This window comes from Mycetomoellerius zeteki, unplaced genomic scaffold, assembly GCF_001594055.1.
Source record: "Mycetomoellerius zeteki isolate Tzet28-1 unplaced genomic scaffold, Tzet1.0 scaffold155, whole genome shotgun sequence".
Classification (NCBI taxonomy): Eukaryota; Metazoa; Arthropoda; class Insecta; order Hymenoptera; family Formicidae; genus Mycetomoellerius; species Mycetomoellerius zeteki.
This window is the reverse complement of record NW_017256500.1, coordinates 1,854,894-1,872,490: the sequence shown is the minus strand read 5'-3', so window position 1 is coordinate 1,872,490 and position 17,597 is coordinate 1,854,894. Positions and strand designations below refer to the sequence as shown.

Below are 17,597 nucleotides of genomic sequence, written 5' to 3'. Positions count from 1 at the left end.
TGGTTTCAGATTCGGATTCTACGCAGAAAATTACTTCGGAAATGACCCACAGCTTCCCGACAACATCCAAGACCCCCTTTTTTGTAGACCTGTGTTATTAAAGGTACCAGTTCAAAATGAACATACATAAAGTGAATATTATCTAAATTTAATAATATATTACCATGAAAAATAACTGATATGTTATTCAAGGTGCAAGTTCAAAATAAAAATACATACATATAAGTAAAACAGATTACAATTTGATTCTAGAAAATAAGTGCGATATGTTATTCTTAGTGCACAAAATATAAAAGTCGTTTATTGAGATTTGATTTGAACTATTTGATTTATACTAGCCCGTACAATGAAAAATAATTGCTTGTAATTCCAGAGTACCAATTTGTTAATGACTCGGAAAAAGAACATGGTGGCCTACTCTCAAAAAACTTTGAGTTTCTCGGTGTCAACTTAGAAATAATGTCGAAGCTTTTACAGAGTAATTATTATATATATTAAAAAAATATATACATTTAATCTAATTTTAGCAAGCTTGGAATTAATGCTCTGAAAAACGAGAAAATCGATCGATGTTCCACGATCAACCACAAAAATTGTTCGATAGTCCGAGGACTAAGATGCGCAAGTATCATGCCATTCTGGTATGCCGACTCGTTACACGTGAATGTTACACTTGGCCGACGTGTTTCCTCGTCGAGGACGGGAAGGTCTAACGTAATCCACACGGGCAGAGACAAACACAGGATGGTGCGGCGCGGAGCGTCGCGTCTTTCACGGTCATTCCGCGGGACTGCCGATCGGGGACTCTGTTCGCGACCCGCTTAAAATAGAGTCGCCGTATATTCCGTAGGTCGTCGATCCCTCTTCCGCGTCACCTGCCATGCTGCCTGCAGCTTGTGTCAAGATACGAGGAAGTCAGGCACTGCGCGTGCATCACGCGCAACCACTGTCGCGTTGCTCCGCGTTGCTCCGCGCCGCGCCGAGACGGGACGCCCGCCCTGCCGCTGATGTCAAGAAACGGCACCGATCGAACGGTCATTGACTAAAGGCTTCGACGGTAAATAACCTTATGCCCGTTACCATAGACGCGCGTTGCACGTTTCCACAAGAAAGCATTGTTAAAAAAGGATAGCCGATATCTTCGATATTACACGAGTGATATTACATGCGCGAATTCGTCTCTACAAATATTACGAACTTTAACTAGCAACATTTCCGAAAGTTTTCTTCTGTGTTCCCTTGTGGAAAAATTTGTTCGAATGTGTTCGAAAATGTCTGAAATATTGTCAAAATGTCTCCGAAAATTGACAAATTCGGACAGTTGCAGATAAAATGAGATACTTTCCGTCAAATTTCGGTAATATTGTCTGAATTTGTTAGAATTTGTCATTTTTTATATTTTTCGGACAAACTGACAAATTTTTTCCACCAGATACACACACACGAGAATGCGGATATATTAGATTTTTTTTCAAGTTAAGAGCCACTTAAGAATATAAGAAACATGATTTTATTCTTGATGAATTTATAGTTTCGTTATGAATTATTACAGCTAATTTAACAATGTATGAATTACAATATATGGCTAATTGTATTTTACAGAAATTAGTAACTTTGGATTACATAGTCATCATCTGTGTTTCGCAAATCATAATTATTATAATAATTAATTGCATTCAATTAGCAAAGAAGATTGACAATCACGTCAATGTTAATCAAGTAGTTAATTAATTTTTAACAATCACGATTTTACGCTATTATTCCGAAAAATCCCGAAATTTATTTAGTTATTATAGATATTTCTTTTTCATAAAACATATTTTTGTCGGGGTAGTATTCTTTTGTAGCACGGCACTTGGGCTATCGTTTCGCGTATGATAAAGCCCGATCGTGTTATCGTGGTGCGGAGGACAATGCTTTGTTCGCAAGCCTGCTATGTCAGACAAAACGGATATCATATGGTCGGGTAAAATGAGGAGATCCCACGGACAACTTGCACATTTTATAATGAGCTTGCTGCTGATTCGCTGCAAAAAGAGGATAAGGTGTAACATGGGGCAGAAAATCGGATTACGGAGAACGTACGTAGGAGTCCCAAGCGGATTTCACTAACTGCATTTACGGTTGTCGCTCTCTTCCGTATGACTCATTTTTTTATCCTTCTTTCATAATATTTTCTTTATCATCTGTTAACGTTATATGAAGCAAAAAGTTACGTAAATACAAATTGTATAATCAACTACGTAGAATATAATTTAGTTTTCTCACAGCTGTACTTTCGAGAATAAAAGACATACGCTTGTGGGAACATGTCGTATATCCCCAACGTCGGATTCAACAAACAAAAGCATTTATCTTAACGGTGGCGATTACGACGTTGCTTACCGCTATATGTTACATTTTAAAGCGCCTCGACAATTGTCGATGGCAATAGGTGTCCTTTCCTCATTGTGTCGGACAACGGTAACAAATAAGCCTGCGACAAAGCGATGTAAAGGGCACAAAGGACGTCAAAGCGGCTCGCTCGTGCGCCTACCTGTCGAAGCAGTGCAGCGGCGGGCCAGGGAGCCCGGCGCGGCGCGGCGACGTTTTTCTCGGCTCTCTCGACGAGCCGACGCTTCCTCCGACCGTCCTTACGCGATGTCACTGACCCGAGTCCGTATCTCGATGCACAAGAATAAGGAGGAGAAGGAGGCGAAAGAATGGAAGGAGAAAGAGGAGGAGGAGGCGGCACGAGATTCCATCGTCGTTTGTCGTCACCTAGGGCTAACCGCCGCTTGGCTAAATGGCTACCACCGCCGATGACGACGAAGACGCAAGACGACGACGGTTGAGGTCGCAACGTCCGGCGGTGGCGATAGTCGAAAAGGAGTGCAATAGCGTCGTTGCACCGGTGCAACGTGCAACGGATAGCGTGGGGCCGCGGCCTGGCCCGGCTTGTCCCGACCTGGTCCGACTCGCCACGACGCGGTGCGGTGCGGTGCGGAACGGAACGGAACGGAACGGCGCGGCGCTCCCGAAGTGGGGAGAGAAGACCTTGAGCTGCGTCACGTGACCCCGAAGGTGCATAAAAGCCGGGTAGGGCGGTCGCGGAGGGCCTTGAACTTACCGCCGACGAAGTCGGCGTCGTAACTATCGTATCGCGCGCACACGCTCGCCTTCTCGAGTAGAAGAGACGACGACTCAGGGATAGAACCAGATAGAACGACATACTCGGCACGTGCGTACTACCGCGTACAATCTTCTATTGCTTCTTTTCTTTCCGATTTACGTTCAAATAAGATGAGAGAGAGAGAGAGAGAGAGAGAGAGAGAGAGAGAGAGAGAAGAGTGAAAGAGGAACGTGTTCCTCTCTCGTACGCTCGCACTCGCTCGGCATGTACGCTCGTTTCCGAAAACGTAGACCGGCTCTGTGCACGGTATGCGACCTGCACTCGCACCCGTGAGGGGCTACCTGCCGCCGCTACGCCTGCGAGAGCAGCGGTGCGGGGAAGCGCGGGTATCAGGACGACACTCCGCAGTATATCGCGACGAGGAAAGACCGTACACCGGTCTCCGATATGCTCGACCGCTCCGACTTCGCCCGTCCCGCTCGTAACTAACGTTGTTACGTTACTTCTCGAGGCACCGCTGCCGCCGGCCGGTGCGTTTCGTTTGAACCTCGCGATAACTAGCTCAGCAAGACCGCAGAGAGAGTACGGTTACCGCGTTAAGTTGATGCATTGTAGCCGCGTAACTCCTGCATATGAACCATAGATATGGACAAGATACCCGACTGCAATAGCTCGCTGCGTCACGATGCGTAAAATAAGAATAGAGTTGTAGAACGCGATACTATATTTCCTGTAACTCGTTCTACCTTCTACGACGGAAATGAAAGGAAATGTATAAAAGTTGTCGGTTTAACCTCTTGAAGGATACTGGTACATATGTGTACACTGTGTACAGTCATCAACTAAAAGGTTGTGACGTTTTTTTTTTCAATTGGTTTCGAAATGCACACACAACCTACTCATCGAGCGATTGATTCTTACTTATGGATCCAAATAAGAACCAATCGCTTGGTAAGCAGGCTGCATTCCGAAACCCGTCGAAAAGAAAGTGTTGTAAGTGTTGGTTTTAGTTGCTGACTGTACGCTTAGGTTTACCTGATGTTTGAATGTTTAGCGAAGTACAGTATGGTACTATTGCGAGCAAACATTCTTTAGGCAATAATAAAAATATGAAAAAAAATTAAGTAGCAAATATTCCCTAGTTTCATATTTATTTTAGCATATTTTAAATATAGCATACTTTAAATAAATACATTTGAGACATCAAATAAAATAATTTTTTCTGATCTTCAAAAATTCGTCCCTCGAGAGGTTAAAACTAAAAAAGTTATAGCAGAGCAAAATAAAAGAAGTATGCCACACTAGGAGTGGTATCGAAGGATTAAAATTGCTCTATTTGTCTATCTTTACAAAAAGTGCAAATAATTTTCTCATTACTTATGTGATAGGAATTGAAAAAGCCCTAATAAATCGAAATCTTGTTTCATATATTTTAATTTCGAATAAGAAGTCTTTAATTGAATTTTAAATAAAAATAAAACCAAAAAATTTTAAATAAACGTTATAAATTCAAAAGTTCCAAATTCCAAATAAAAGTTTAAATTCAAAAAGTCCAGAATACAGATAAATATTGACTAACTTAAATCGATTTCTGAACTTTCTAAACTCCTACAAATCATAAATTTATGCACTGTAGAATACTTTATATGTATAAGTCGCGAAACAGCGAGAACTGAATTATTTCTTTCGAGGACATGTCAATGAGTTGCAAGGTGTTAATCGTTAATATATAGTACTTGCGAGTTACATATAGATATTTATATATACGCAGCGTGTGTACGCCAGTTGCGTAAATTATTTTAATTATCTAAGCATTTTACGCTTCAGAGCGTGTGATCTAAATGAACGATTTTGCAATATGTTCAGTTTGAAAAGGAATAGCAAATTTAACAGATCTACTCTCTAAAATCTTTGGTAAGTGGAATCTAACTCTAAAGAATGAAATCGCACTCTTAAAAATTGACAATCGAACCTCTTTTTCAACACTGGCTCAATTGTCATTCTTTAGAATTAGATTCCACTTGAAATATTTTAGAGAGTAAGCGATACGTTCCAATCAAGCGATTGATCGCGAACGATCATCGAAGATTTGCGATTCGCGATGCCAACACACGTGTCGATCTTTGTTTTTTAAATAGATCTTATATGTTTGTCGCGTGATCGATTGAATACTCGTCCCGCACGCATTCGCACCATGTGCGGGCGTGAGTGAACGCATGTGTTTCCGCGCGAAGGTCGTTCGGCGGTTCCGCGGGACCGGAAGTGGGCCGGCCTTGCGGCACGGCCATCGGCGTAACCTTGCAGACAAGAGAGACAGAGAGAAAGAGATAGAGACTTGACTGTGTGTCAGCGCTCGCGAAATCGTGACTAGATTTTCGGCGAATAACCATACGAGAAATCTACTGATTCGATATAATTGGTTATTTCCGAGCCGAAGTAGTTAAAGGAGTTTGCATTCTTGCGAAACGTACGTTATTGCGTAAACCGTGAATTAGAAAGTATATATCTAAGAATTTTATAATCGGACTTCGAAAAAATTTAAATTTTTTATTCATATTTTCCATTAGATTTAAACAAATGGAGAATTATTTAACACAAATCAAATGTTGAATTAGTTTAATGTTAATTTTATAAATGAGCAATTATATTAAAATAATAAGAGATGAAACGTAGTTTATTTCTAATTAATTATATTAATTATACTAATTATAATAAAATTAATTATACTTTATATTTTTTAATTATACTTAATATTTTTTGCATCAGATTAATGATTGAGAGATGCGTTAATAATGGAGATTAATATAAAGTGAACAATGACTTGTTTGAAGATTCTTCTTCAATGTAAAAGGTACTGCGAATCAAATGTTAGCGTAATAATTGAAATTTGCATAAACACATAAGAACTGTATTTGTTTTTTTGTTTTAGTGGTACGGAGCGAGCAAGAAATTGGCACAACAATACGTAGTTCCCGATAATTCGTAGAGGTGACGATAAGAGAGCCCGCCGTAAGGATGCTGTACACTTTCGTGAGGATCGAGAGGCCACGAGTCGTATCACGAGCTTGCAGCAGCGTAACCAGCTGAGAATGTCAGAGCAAAACGGGCCCAGCGAGGGCCCAGGGCCAGGGCCCGGTTCGGATTCGAGCTGGTGGCCAAGCACGCAGACTTGGAAGTCGTCAGCAGCCGCCTCGTCGTCGACTTCGTCGACTCCCACTTCAACGTCCGTCTCTGTCTCCTGCTCTGCGTCCAGCTCGTCGACGAGCTCCTCCACCTCGATCAACTCGTCCACGACCTGTTGTCCCTCGTCGTGTATCGGCGTGTCCTGCACGATGAGCCCAAGCCGTTCCACGGAGACGGGGAAAAATGTATCCGTCACTACTATTAACGTACCGCCCAATCAAGAAATGCATGATGGTATTATCTCTTGACTCTTTATAAGATTTCTTTAATATATGGTAAATGGCAAAGTGATTATTTGAATTAATATCTTTCTAATAGATAGATATATATATATACATATATACTGTTCAAATATCAACAAAGAACCCTCTAATTTGATACTAAAATTTTTTTGACATGTTCATGCATGATAGTATTACCCTCGACTCTTTATAAGAGTTCTTTAATGCGATAAAGTAAATATTTGAAATATTCTTTTTCTAATATGTGTAGAAACTGTTCAAATATTACCAAAAGGTTCTCTGATTTATTACTAAAATTTTTTGGACATATTCTAATACAAAAGTAATTTTTTTAAATTTAATAATTGCCGTGAATCTATATATTAATTAAAAAAAAAATTATTTACAAATTTTTCTATTAATATCGAAGTTAAATCGTCAGAAAACTTTTTCATAAACAACTTCCTTTTTTCAAAGTGGTAAAATTTGATCTACACACACATATAATACAATTATGATTTTAGCTAAAGGAGTATGTAAATATCTCGGGGGACAAAACGGTGTGACGGTATCGGTGGTATCGACCTCGGTACTGGGATGTGGAAACGCGAATGCCGTCCCGACAAGCGGAATCTGCACGAATACGGGGCCGCATAGTATCGGTATCGGAATTGGTGGCATCCTCGCTGCGAACGCAGCCGACATCGATGATCCTGAGGATAGCGACGGTGAGATCAGCAAGATTGACTTTCGAGGTGTCAATCTACGTTCGAAGAAGAAACGCGACGTATCGGGTAATCAGAATGGCGAGAAGATCGGTGACGGAGAAGCAAACGGCGACGGCGGGGGATGCTGCGATGATAATTCGCAACAGCAACCTGAGAGGCCCATGTCATGGGAGGGTGAACTATCGGACCAAGAAATGTCTTCCAATACAATTACTAATCAGGTTAGACTTGCTGAATTGTATTATTATAAAAATTTCATCGAGTCTGACCGATAGTATATTTATTTAAGACAGAGGTGAAAGGAAATATGACGCTTTTATATACAGAGAAATGGACTGTTATAAATTTCAAACTCATATTCGAAAAGAATATTCATATAAATTTTTGAAGAATATGTAATTGTGTAAAGAATATAATTTTTTATTTATGCAAAAGTGTCAAATGTAAACTTATATTCTTTTAAACGAACTTTATTTTATTATTAATTGAAAAATTACTTGGTAATGTTACATATAAATGAAAATAGAAAGTTGCTAACTGCTTAATTGCAATTGAATTTAGGACCACAATGAGGAAACGTCTATGGAGGGGGTTCAAGTATGCAGTACGAGTCCTGGGCCTATGGAACAGAAGTTTCCTATTAAGTCAGAGCCGGATTTTCGATCTAGTCCAGGTTTCTCAATAGGATCCTTTCACGATGGTGGACTTCCCATGACACACAATCAACAATTGCAACAACAGCAACAGCAACAACGCGGTATCGAAAACCTCGAACAAACTCAACAGAGCGACTTACCGCTTCTTGTAGGCAAGCTTCTCGGTGGATACAACAATTCAACGCCTAATCATAGTCCCGTTCTCAATCCGCGACATCATCTAACTAAACACAGTCATACTAGATCGCAGGTGAGTAATAATACGACACATTTTTAGCTAAGTTTATCTAAAAATCGTACTAATACGTCAATTCATTAAATTGATACACATGTTTAGTTATACATACGCATGTACATTTTAACCCCCGGATTCTCGTAGGTGCCGTCGCCAGATTCCGCCATTCATTCTGCGTATAGCGTCTTCAGTTCACCAACACAGAGCCCTCATGCAGCACGACACTCCGCCCTAGGAGCGGGTAGTCCAATACCCTCATCGTCGTTGTCCCTCTCTCGACACAGCTTCAACAACTCGACTTCTTCGTTATCTCTATCGTTGTCGCATTCGCTTTCGAGGAACAATTCCGACGCTTCCAGTAGCTGCTACAGTTACGGTTCGCTTAGCCCGCCTACGCATTCACCCGTCCAGCAACCGAGACATCCGCATTCACACTCGCAACATCATCAGCATCAAGTGCCGCAAGGTAGTCCGCTGCATCTACCAGCCTCGTCCGCAGTTGCCGCACATCATTACTCGTCCTCTTCCGTACCAGGTTCGGAATTGTCGTCGGACGGCCATCCCGTTGCGGAAGATCAGGAAGACTGTAGGTTACCCTCGGCGCCATCGGGTATCTCCACCAGGCAACAACTAATTAACAGTCCCTGCCCGATTTGCGGTGACAAGATAAGCGGCTTCCATTATGGCATCTTTTCGTGTGAATCGTGCAAGGGATTTTTCAAGCGCACCGTCCAGAATCGTAAGAACTATGTGTGCCTTAGAGGCGCAGGTTGTCCGGTCACCGTGGCCACGAGGAAAAAGTGTCCGGCCTGCCGCTTCGACAAGTGCCTCAATATGGGTATGAAGCTCGAGGCGATCAGGGAGGATCGTACCAGAGGCGGTAGAAGCACTTATCAGTGTACCTATACTCTGCCAAATCTCGTTGGTAGTCCTGCTGGTATGACCAGTGAAAAACTGACGACGGCAGGCAATTGCAGCCCGGCACCGGCTGGTAGCGAGCACCATTATTCTGTTAGATATCATTCAAATCATTCTTACAAGATGCAAGTAGTACCTCAACTTTTGCAAGACATTATGGATGTAGAACATCTTTGGCATTACAACGATAATGATCGGATAAGCGGTAGTGGAGGAATACTTGGAAGTGTAAGGAATACCGGTGGTGACAGTATGCTACTCGGTGGACTCGGAAGTGGTCCAGCGCTCAGCGGTACTGGAACTGCGACCAGTATTGGCGCCGGAAACAACGGAGGTACAGTGGAATGTTCGTCGAATGACTCTAACAATGTTGATACTAATAGCAGAAGGGGAGAAACAGCGAGCCCCACTGATTCGACCTTAACGGGGGCGTCCGATCAACATTCCACAAATGGCAATACCACTAATAATAGTAATTCTCAAATTGCCAGTAATTCCAACGGTAATTCAGCGCAACATCCAGACTTTCTATCTAATCTGTGCAACATTGCGGATCATCGGCTCTATAAGATCGTCAAGTGGTGCAAAAGTTTGCCATTATTTAAAAATATTTCAATCGATGATCAAATCTGTTTGTTGATTAACTCTTGGTGTGAGCTACTGCTTTTCTCCTGCTGTTTTCGCAGTATGAGCACTCCCGGTGAGATAAGAGTGTCTCTCGGCAAGTCGATTACTTTAGAACAGGCAAGACAGCTTGGTTTAGCGACTTGCATCGAGAGGATGCTCACTTTCACCAATAATCTGCGAAGACTGAGAGTAGACCAATACGAATATGTTGCAATGAAGGTAATTGTTTTCCCTTTCGGTTCATTAAAAATGCTCATTTTCAGTGCATATTTAGTATTTAATACAGCTGTTTGTATATTCGCATCGAAATTGAAAATAACTTTTGTATCAGATGAATATAGTCTAAATAATTGTATCAAGTACAGTGTTGTGAATGAGGATAAAAATATGATGATTCAATTGATATTTTTTTATTTATAACGACACACTGAGAATGAGTAACTTATTAATTCATTTTTTCATATTTGTTTCTTGGAAATTAAAAGGTGATCGTGTTGTTAACGTCCGATACAAGCGAATTAAAAGAGCCTGAAAAGGTCAGAGCTTCTCAAGAAAAGGCACTTCAAGCACTGCAGCAATACACAATCGCGAGGTACCCAGAAATGCCTGCCAAATTCGGTGAACTATTGTTGAGAATTCCAGATCTGCAAAGAACATGTCAAGCAGGAAAAGAATTGCTGAGTGCAAAACGTGCTGAGGGAGAAGGCAGCTCGTTTAATCTTTTAATGGAATTGTTGAGAGGAGATCATTGAATTGTCAGCACAGTGAACTATGCCGTAAGTTTATTAATAAACGATCTATTGTTCTTTTGTTCTAACAAGAAAAACACAATTACTTTAAATAATTTAAATAATTATTGCAATGATTATAATCAGACCTCTGGTTTTTTTTTCAGATTCCACGCTTATAGGGTCCATAAGCTTAGGGAATCGGATATTAAATAGATAATCGCAGAATAAGAAAGATTAGGAAAGAAAGCAAACGGCAGATGTAAGGTCTCTAGTGACATTAGTACTTGGTGAGGGGACTGTATTCTTCGTAATTAGGTCGCATTAACCTGACAAAAGGTGAAAAGAATTTTTCTATTTTACATCGGAATGCTTCCACATACAGGTTGTGCATGTTCGCATTCCTGTTTTGAAACAAACGAATTTTGAAGCGGCCTACAGTGTATGTCGGATTCGTACTTCCGCATACAGGTAGATGCTAATGAGACTGAAAAGTTTAATTGACGGAGACACGAAGAGCATTTACTTTTACAATGATAAGCGTTGTATAAATACGGAGATGGTATCAAATAGCATTAAAGTGCTATATTCTATTAGATTGATGTAATCTATTCGAGCGCGAACTTTATATCCTGGTGAAAATTTTTCTTCGTATATTTAATAGAATTCTTCATATAATTCTTCAGAACTTTTATGTAAAGTTTTTTAGAATTTCTGTATAATTTTATAACTTTTTAGGAGATTTCTCAGATTTCTTATACGACTCGGAATATTTTCCAAAAGTTTATACTGAGAAAATCTTTTTATATCTTTTTTAGAATTTTTTATATGAGCGTTTTAAAATATTTTAAGATTTCTAATTCCATAATTTCTGGAAAAAAAAAAAACTGATAAAATCTGAAAAAATTTAAGATACTTTTTCAGAATTTTTTATAACTTAAAAATATAACAAATTCTTAAAATATTCTAAGATATGAGAATTTTTTCCACCAGGATAGTAGTGAATGCAGATCTATAAACAAAGTTGATCTTTAATTAACGATTATAATAGAACAACCAGTATTGCGTATCGTTCTGCGCTTACTTAAGAACAGAGCATAGCCATGCCTTATCTATCCCGGTTATGAAAGTGTACTTAAAACTTAATACATCAGTCGACCAATTGTCTACTTATAGAGCAGTTAATCATGGAATAATTAGTTAATATGTTTAATTAGAATATATCGTCCACACAAAATGTGTGGCTTTTATCGGTCACACAAAATAAATTTTTTATTCTCTTTATATGTTTTAACAGCTTGCCAACAAACGGAAATAATGAGAATTTCAGTTGGCATAAGTATCACAGAAATTTCTGAAGTAACATCAGCAATACATATAGCTGCTATCTTTTTTCTGTAAATATATTTTTTAAAGAAGGATTGGCTAATACTGCTTTTCCATTTTTATTTGTAGAAAGGATATTATTTTTATGTCTTAGCAAATCATAAAGAAAAATGGCAAATCAGATTATATGTTATGTAAAGAAAAATGGCAAATCAGATTATATTGTATGTATACATGTTTATATATATTATATATACATATATTTATATTATCTATTGTTTTGCATATATCTTGATCATAATATAATTTTGAGAACTTATTGGTTTGCGTTTCTTTCAATATCAATGACAAATTTATATTAAAACTTCCGTTTTCTCATTGTAACCATATGGAATTATGACGTCGAAGCAGAAAGCGAATTTTTTTCCTTGTAAAAAAATAGGCAGTGTCGCTACGCTTGGCTTAGGGTCGAGACACTACCTTGTCTCCAGATTAAAATAAATGAATTGTTTGCATGCCATATACGTTTAATACTAACAAAATTATAAATATTAAATAATCTTTTTAAATAGGGCTGCACTAAATTATATAATTACCGGATACCGGATATCGGATATTCGAAAAGAATGTGACACCGAATATACAATATTCGATTGGATAATCGTAGGACAATTATCCGACCGAATACTGGATATTTTCCGGATATCCGATACAAATTCTCCAAAATTTAAAAAAAAGTAAAACAAGAGAAATAGCGATAATAATTTTCTTTATCTTCCCAACGTGAAAAGAAAAAGAGGAAAGATAAATAAATTATGCAAGAAGTTCAGTTGAAAAGAATAGAAGCTCAAATGGAAAAAACAGAATTCTGCATCAATAACGCAAAAATATAAAATTTCAGCCGGATGTATTGCCAGATACTAATGATGTCCGGTTATCTAACCGGATAGTAAAAAAGTATCGGATAATACAAATATCCGGTGCATCCCTATTTTTAAAGAAGAAAATAATTTCGGAAATTAATAAATAGTAGTTTTCTTAATAAATCTTAATCAATTATCGTACCATACATTTTTGTTCAAAATGTAGTATACATGTATAGTACAGTTTGAATTATACATGTGTTTGTCAATACAAAATAAAAGACGGAATCTTTTATTCACATTCAATAACAGAATATAAATTACAGATATAAATTACATTACGATATTGAACGTGAATAATACATCTAAAAAAATAAATTTATTTACAAATGCAAAAAATTACTTGCATAGTGAAGAAAAAATTCACTCTATTTTGATATCATAATATAATATAGGTGTAATGAGGAAACAGTAACTTTAAAAATTGTCAAATTTTATACTAGCGAAAGAATGCTTATTGATATTGTAAAAAATTGTAAAGCTATAAAATTATTAAAATTAGTATATTTGCCAATCACGCAATTATTATTTTTGTTACAACATTCTCAAGTATGATACAGGCTATCAATCAATACTAATATTTGAGACGGAATATGACTTGAAATTTATATATACACTGGTTGTATATATAACGTATACGTAGACAAATAAAAAAATGGACGATTAACCATTGATAAATTTTTATTTGTCTCTAAACTTTACTAAATTTATATTTACAATATAGTACTGAAATTATTTTTCAATCATTTTTCTTGAGCATGGGACATAAAATGTCTTCTAGAACAGGAAAATATTAATAATATGGTGCATTGATGATGAATCAGCATGATTCTTTCACTAAGTCAAGGAACGAAAATATTTATTTTTGAAAAATATGCATCATAAATGTTGCTTGTGAAAGATGCAGCTATAAGCTTGCGTGCGAAACAAACAAACTGATCTCTGTTGTTGGTACTTTAATGAGACTGTCGTATATATTAGCATATTGTTCTTTGTACAATTGCTTAGTCTTTTTATTTGTTGTCTACGTTCTATGAAAAAGCATGTGAAGAACAACTCAAGAGCACTTAAAAAAAATACTAATTCGCGCAATACTTAATATAACGATAATTTATAAGAATTGTCTTCCCATATTTCTATCAATTTTAATAGAAAGTAACTTATCGCCCTCTCATAATGTATATGCGCACACATATCATTCGCGTAACTATTGAATGATTTCCTTCTTGAAAGTTCATTGTAAACATTTGTAACATTAAAATCGTTGATAATAATGTGTATATTTCATCACGCACAATAATAGTGATAATGTATCAGAAAATATTAGCCAGTATTTTGTACGATTCTTTGGATGGTATTGAATGGATATTGAATTTGTATTAAAATATTTCAAATCAAATGCTTAGTTTGATTATACTTTTGCAGATGCAACGAAATTAACGCTGTAAATATAAAGAGAAAGAATCATATTTTGTTGTGACGAGAGAGAGAGAGAGTGTGTGTATGTGTGTGTGTGAGTGTGTATATGTATATGTGTGTGCATGTAAAACGTGTAAAGAAAAAGGGGAACGGGGGAAAAAGAGAGTGAAAGAAAATGAGGAAGAACGTATGCGAGTATAGTATACTTGTAATAAAGCATATAAAAGTCGACTTAAGCGAAATAATATGAAAGTAGAATTACAAGAAGATAAATATTTGCCTGTTAAAAAATGACTATTCTATGTTTATGTTTGATAAAACCTATTTCTATATACTTGAATGAGATACTTCTGCTGTAGCTCAGTGATAATTGTCTTTATTTGTACGCGCGTATGTGTGCGTGCGTGTATATGTGTGTGTGACACGCGATGAAAGAATTTGCTTAATAATTTTTCGTGTGAGAGAAAAGTCTAGCTGTAGAGACACGCTTAACCGACACAATTCAGTTCTATCCTTTTTTTTAAATCGTCAAAAGTAGAGAGGTACTTTATGGATACAGTCTTCCGTTTTCAGTAGTACGTTGCGATATCATCGCGAATTATGATATTCGCGTTCGTTATAACACATTGCAAAGATTTGACAAAAAAGTCTTTTTGCCAATCATGACAATATTAGGAGGAAGCTGTGTAAAATCGGATTGTACGATATACGAAGAGCTTAAATACAACAGACTGCACACAATGGCAATTATAATAGATATAAATATATACAGGATGTCTACAGAATAATAGGTCAGTATTCTGATTTTGTAATTCTTATGTCTGTTTTACAATAGGGTCGCAAGCCGTAAGAAATTGATCAATCACATGATTGATCAATTTGACTATGATTAATTTTTTACGAACACCTTGCGATCCTATTGTAAAATAGGTATTAACGACAGTACGATATATTGCGCAGCTCTTTTATCATGTATAATATCTGTGTAAAAACACAACCATACCGATATTATCGTTAAGAGTTACAGAATTGAGATACTCACCTTTATAATGTTATATCTTTATAATATAATTCTGATTTGTGTTTAAACACTTCTCTATTTCACTTAACATTGTATAGATCTTTATAAATTAATTTCTTAATTAAACTAAGAATTTCTTAATTATTGTAAAAAAACATAAAATGATGCAAGACTTTCCTATTCAAATTAATCGGCTTTACAAAGCACTGTTAACCTATTATTAGACACCCTGTATATACACATATTTATATTTATATATATGTTATATAAATTATATGAATATAAATATATATATATCTATATTTTTGTTTATGTATTTATGTAAATTATATAAATATTTATATTTATATAAATTATGTAAATATATAAATATCAATATATGTACAGTTGTGTGTAAGAAAGAAGTTTGTAAGTATAACAAGGGTAAAAGAAACACCGGACACAAGGGCCAAACAGCAGTGTAATATTAAATAAATCGTATCCTAGGGATAATATTATGGATACTCAACAAGTATAGTATTTCTTATTGACATATATATATATATATTATTAAATACAGCAAAAGAAAAATTTTATAGAGAGAAGATACCGACAGAGTTTTATCCATCCATCATCAACTAGCTCAGCAGTCCCAAAATTGCATATTTTTTACCCTGATATTGTAAAAACTTCGCGGTCGAACGTTTGCACGTAAATATTAATCATACGCTAGACGATGATCTCAATTACACGAAGTACGTTCGGCATTAACGATTTTAGATACTACTGATCTAGTTGAGCCTCGTAAGAGAAGGAAAAAAAAAACGAAAAAAAAGACAGCGTCCGATGTATGTTACTGCTGAGAATATTTCGTTCCCGACTTAGGAGAGAATAGCTGCTATTCACACAAACGCAATTAGAGAGTAGTTTTATACATACGACACGAATTATCAATACAAAATAAAAAGAAAACTTTTTATAAAATGATACATTTATACTCATTCACTCCAATTGTTCTCAAGAATTTCATCCTCTTATATCGGTAGTTTCCCCATCGTCTTAATTATAGTTTCATATGGATTGATTACGCTTCTCATAAACCGGTATTCACAGTTGGTTCTCTTATTTTAAGACCATCTTAAATAATGTCTTAAGATGCTAATGCGACTCTTTGGTTCATAACATCTTAAGATTATACTTAAGACGGTCTTAAATATATAAGAATCGACTAGATAGTTCTAGAATATCGACCGTAGGCTGTATAAATATGCCATATATAGGTACATAAACCTAATATTTTAATTAACGTCTTTTTAAAAAATGTTAATACACAGAAAAATGGTCTGGTTGGATTAAATAGTAATTCTGGTGGAAAACGGACGAATCAGAGAGAGCTTTCCAACAAAAGGCACAGATGACACGAGGTTTGTTCGCGTCGCATACTCCAACACGTTCCAATATGCTCCTACCATAGCTCTTACTCCATCGCGCTTGATAGAGTGAGTAGGAGCTATGATAGAAGCATGTTGGAGCATGTTGGATCTTGCGACGCGAACAAATCTACGGTGTAGCACGGTGAATCGTTGCATCCTTGTTAAACATTCGCCAATGTTAAACAGGGATGAGGTGATCGCCATGTCGCACAATTGTCGTTTGTTGGAAAGCTCCTAGAATTTTCTGATTAAATCAACTAGAATTCTAGAATAGTTGAGTAAACTAGAATTCTGGTTGATACAATTATTCTGGTAAAAATAAGAATTTTAGTAGATTTTACCAGAAATATTGTATCAATCAGAATTCCGGTTATCTCAACTAGAATTCTAATAAATTTAACCAGAAAATTCTGATTTGTCCATTTTCAATCAGAAATTTATTTCAGTGTAAAGTTCTGTGGCTGATATTCAAAGAGAATACCGGTCAGATGTAAAATATATTATTAGTGGCGATATATAAGAATATTATTTTTGACAATGAAGAGATAACATTCAAACAACTTTCAAATAGAATATATAGAACAGATATATCTCTCGCTATTTTTACGCCAAAATGCAATAAAGGCATGATTAATGTATTTGGCGTAAAAATAGCGAGAGGTACGCAAAGAGGATTTCGATTATGCATGTGGAATAGTTTTATTGATGTCGAAACCGTCATATTAATTGTGTGGAGACGCAGAGCAATTTTATATATTATTTAATGGATGCGAACATTTTTATTTTTGGATTTATTGCGCGTCAAACTTATTATTGAATGGGGAAGGGGGGGGGAGAGGGCATTCATCGCACGAAGTACGGAGTAATTTGAATCCGTCAATGCATTCTATAGGCCTGTTCTTTTTGGCTGAACTTTTGCACCAGTTCATTTTTCTTTCTCTTCTTTCTTCTTGGAGAGAAAAGGAAGAAAGATGAACTGGTACAAAAATTCAGCCAAAAAAAACAGGCCTAATAACTCGAGGATCCGCCCGAGAGCGGTACTTACAATTAGACTCGCTTCCACAAATTAACTTTAATCTTGAAGATTA

The 17,597-nt window shown here is 36.7% G+C and overlaps 1 protein-coding gene across 1 annotated transcript in view; it reads left to right on the top strand.

Moving 5' to 3' along the window:
* Positions 1-10,653, top strand: part of Hr39 (nuclear hormone receptor FTZ-F1 beta) — a 24,840-nt gene extending 14,187 nt beyond the window's left edge. The window contains exons 2-7 of the mRNA XM_018445104.1: positions 6,042-6,529; positions 7,041-7,465; positions 7,806-8,150; positions 8,280-9,899; positions 10,166-10,456; positions 10,576-10,653. Of these exons, the coding sequence (XP_018300606.1) occupies positions 6,202-6,529; positions 7,041-7,465; positions 7,806-8,150; positions 8,280-9,899; positions 10,166-10,432 (2,985 nt within the window). The 5' untranslated portion in view covers positions 6,042-6,201 and the 3' untranslated portion in view covers positions 10,433-10,456; positions 10,576-10,653. The remainder of the gene's footprint in view (positions 1-6,041; positions 6,530-7,040; positions 7,466-7,805; positions 8,151-8,279; positions 9,900-10,165; positions 10,457-10,575) is intronic.
* Positions 10,654-17,597: the final 6,944 nt, after the last annotated feature.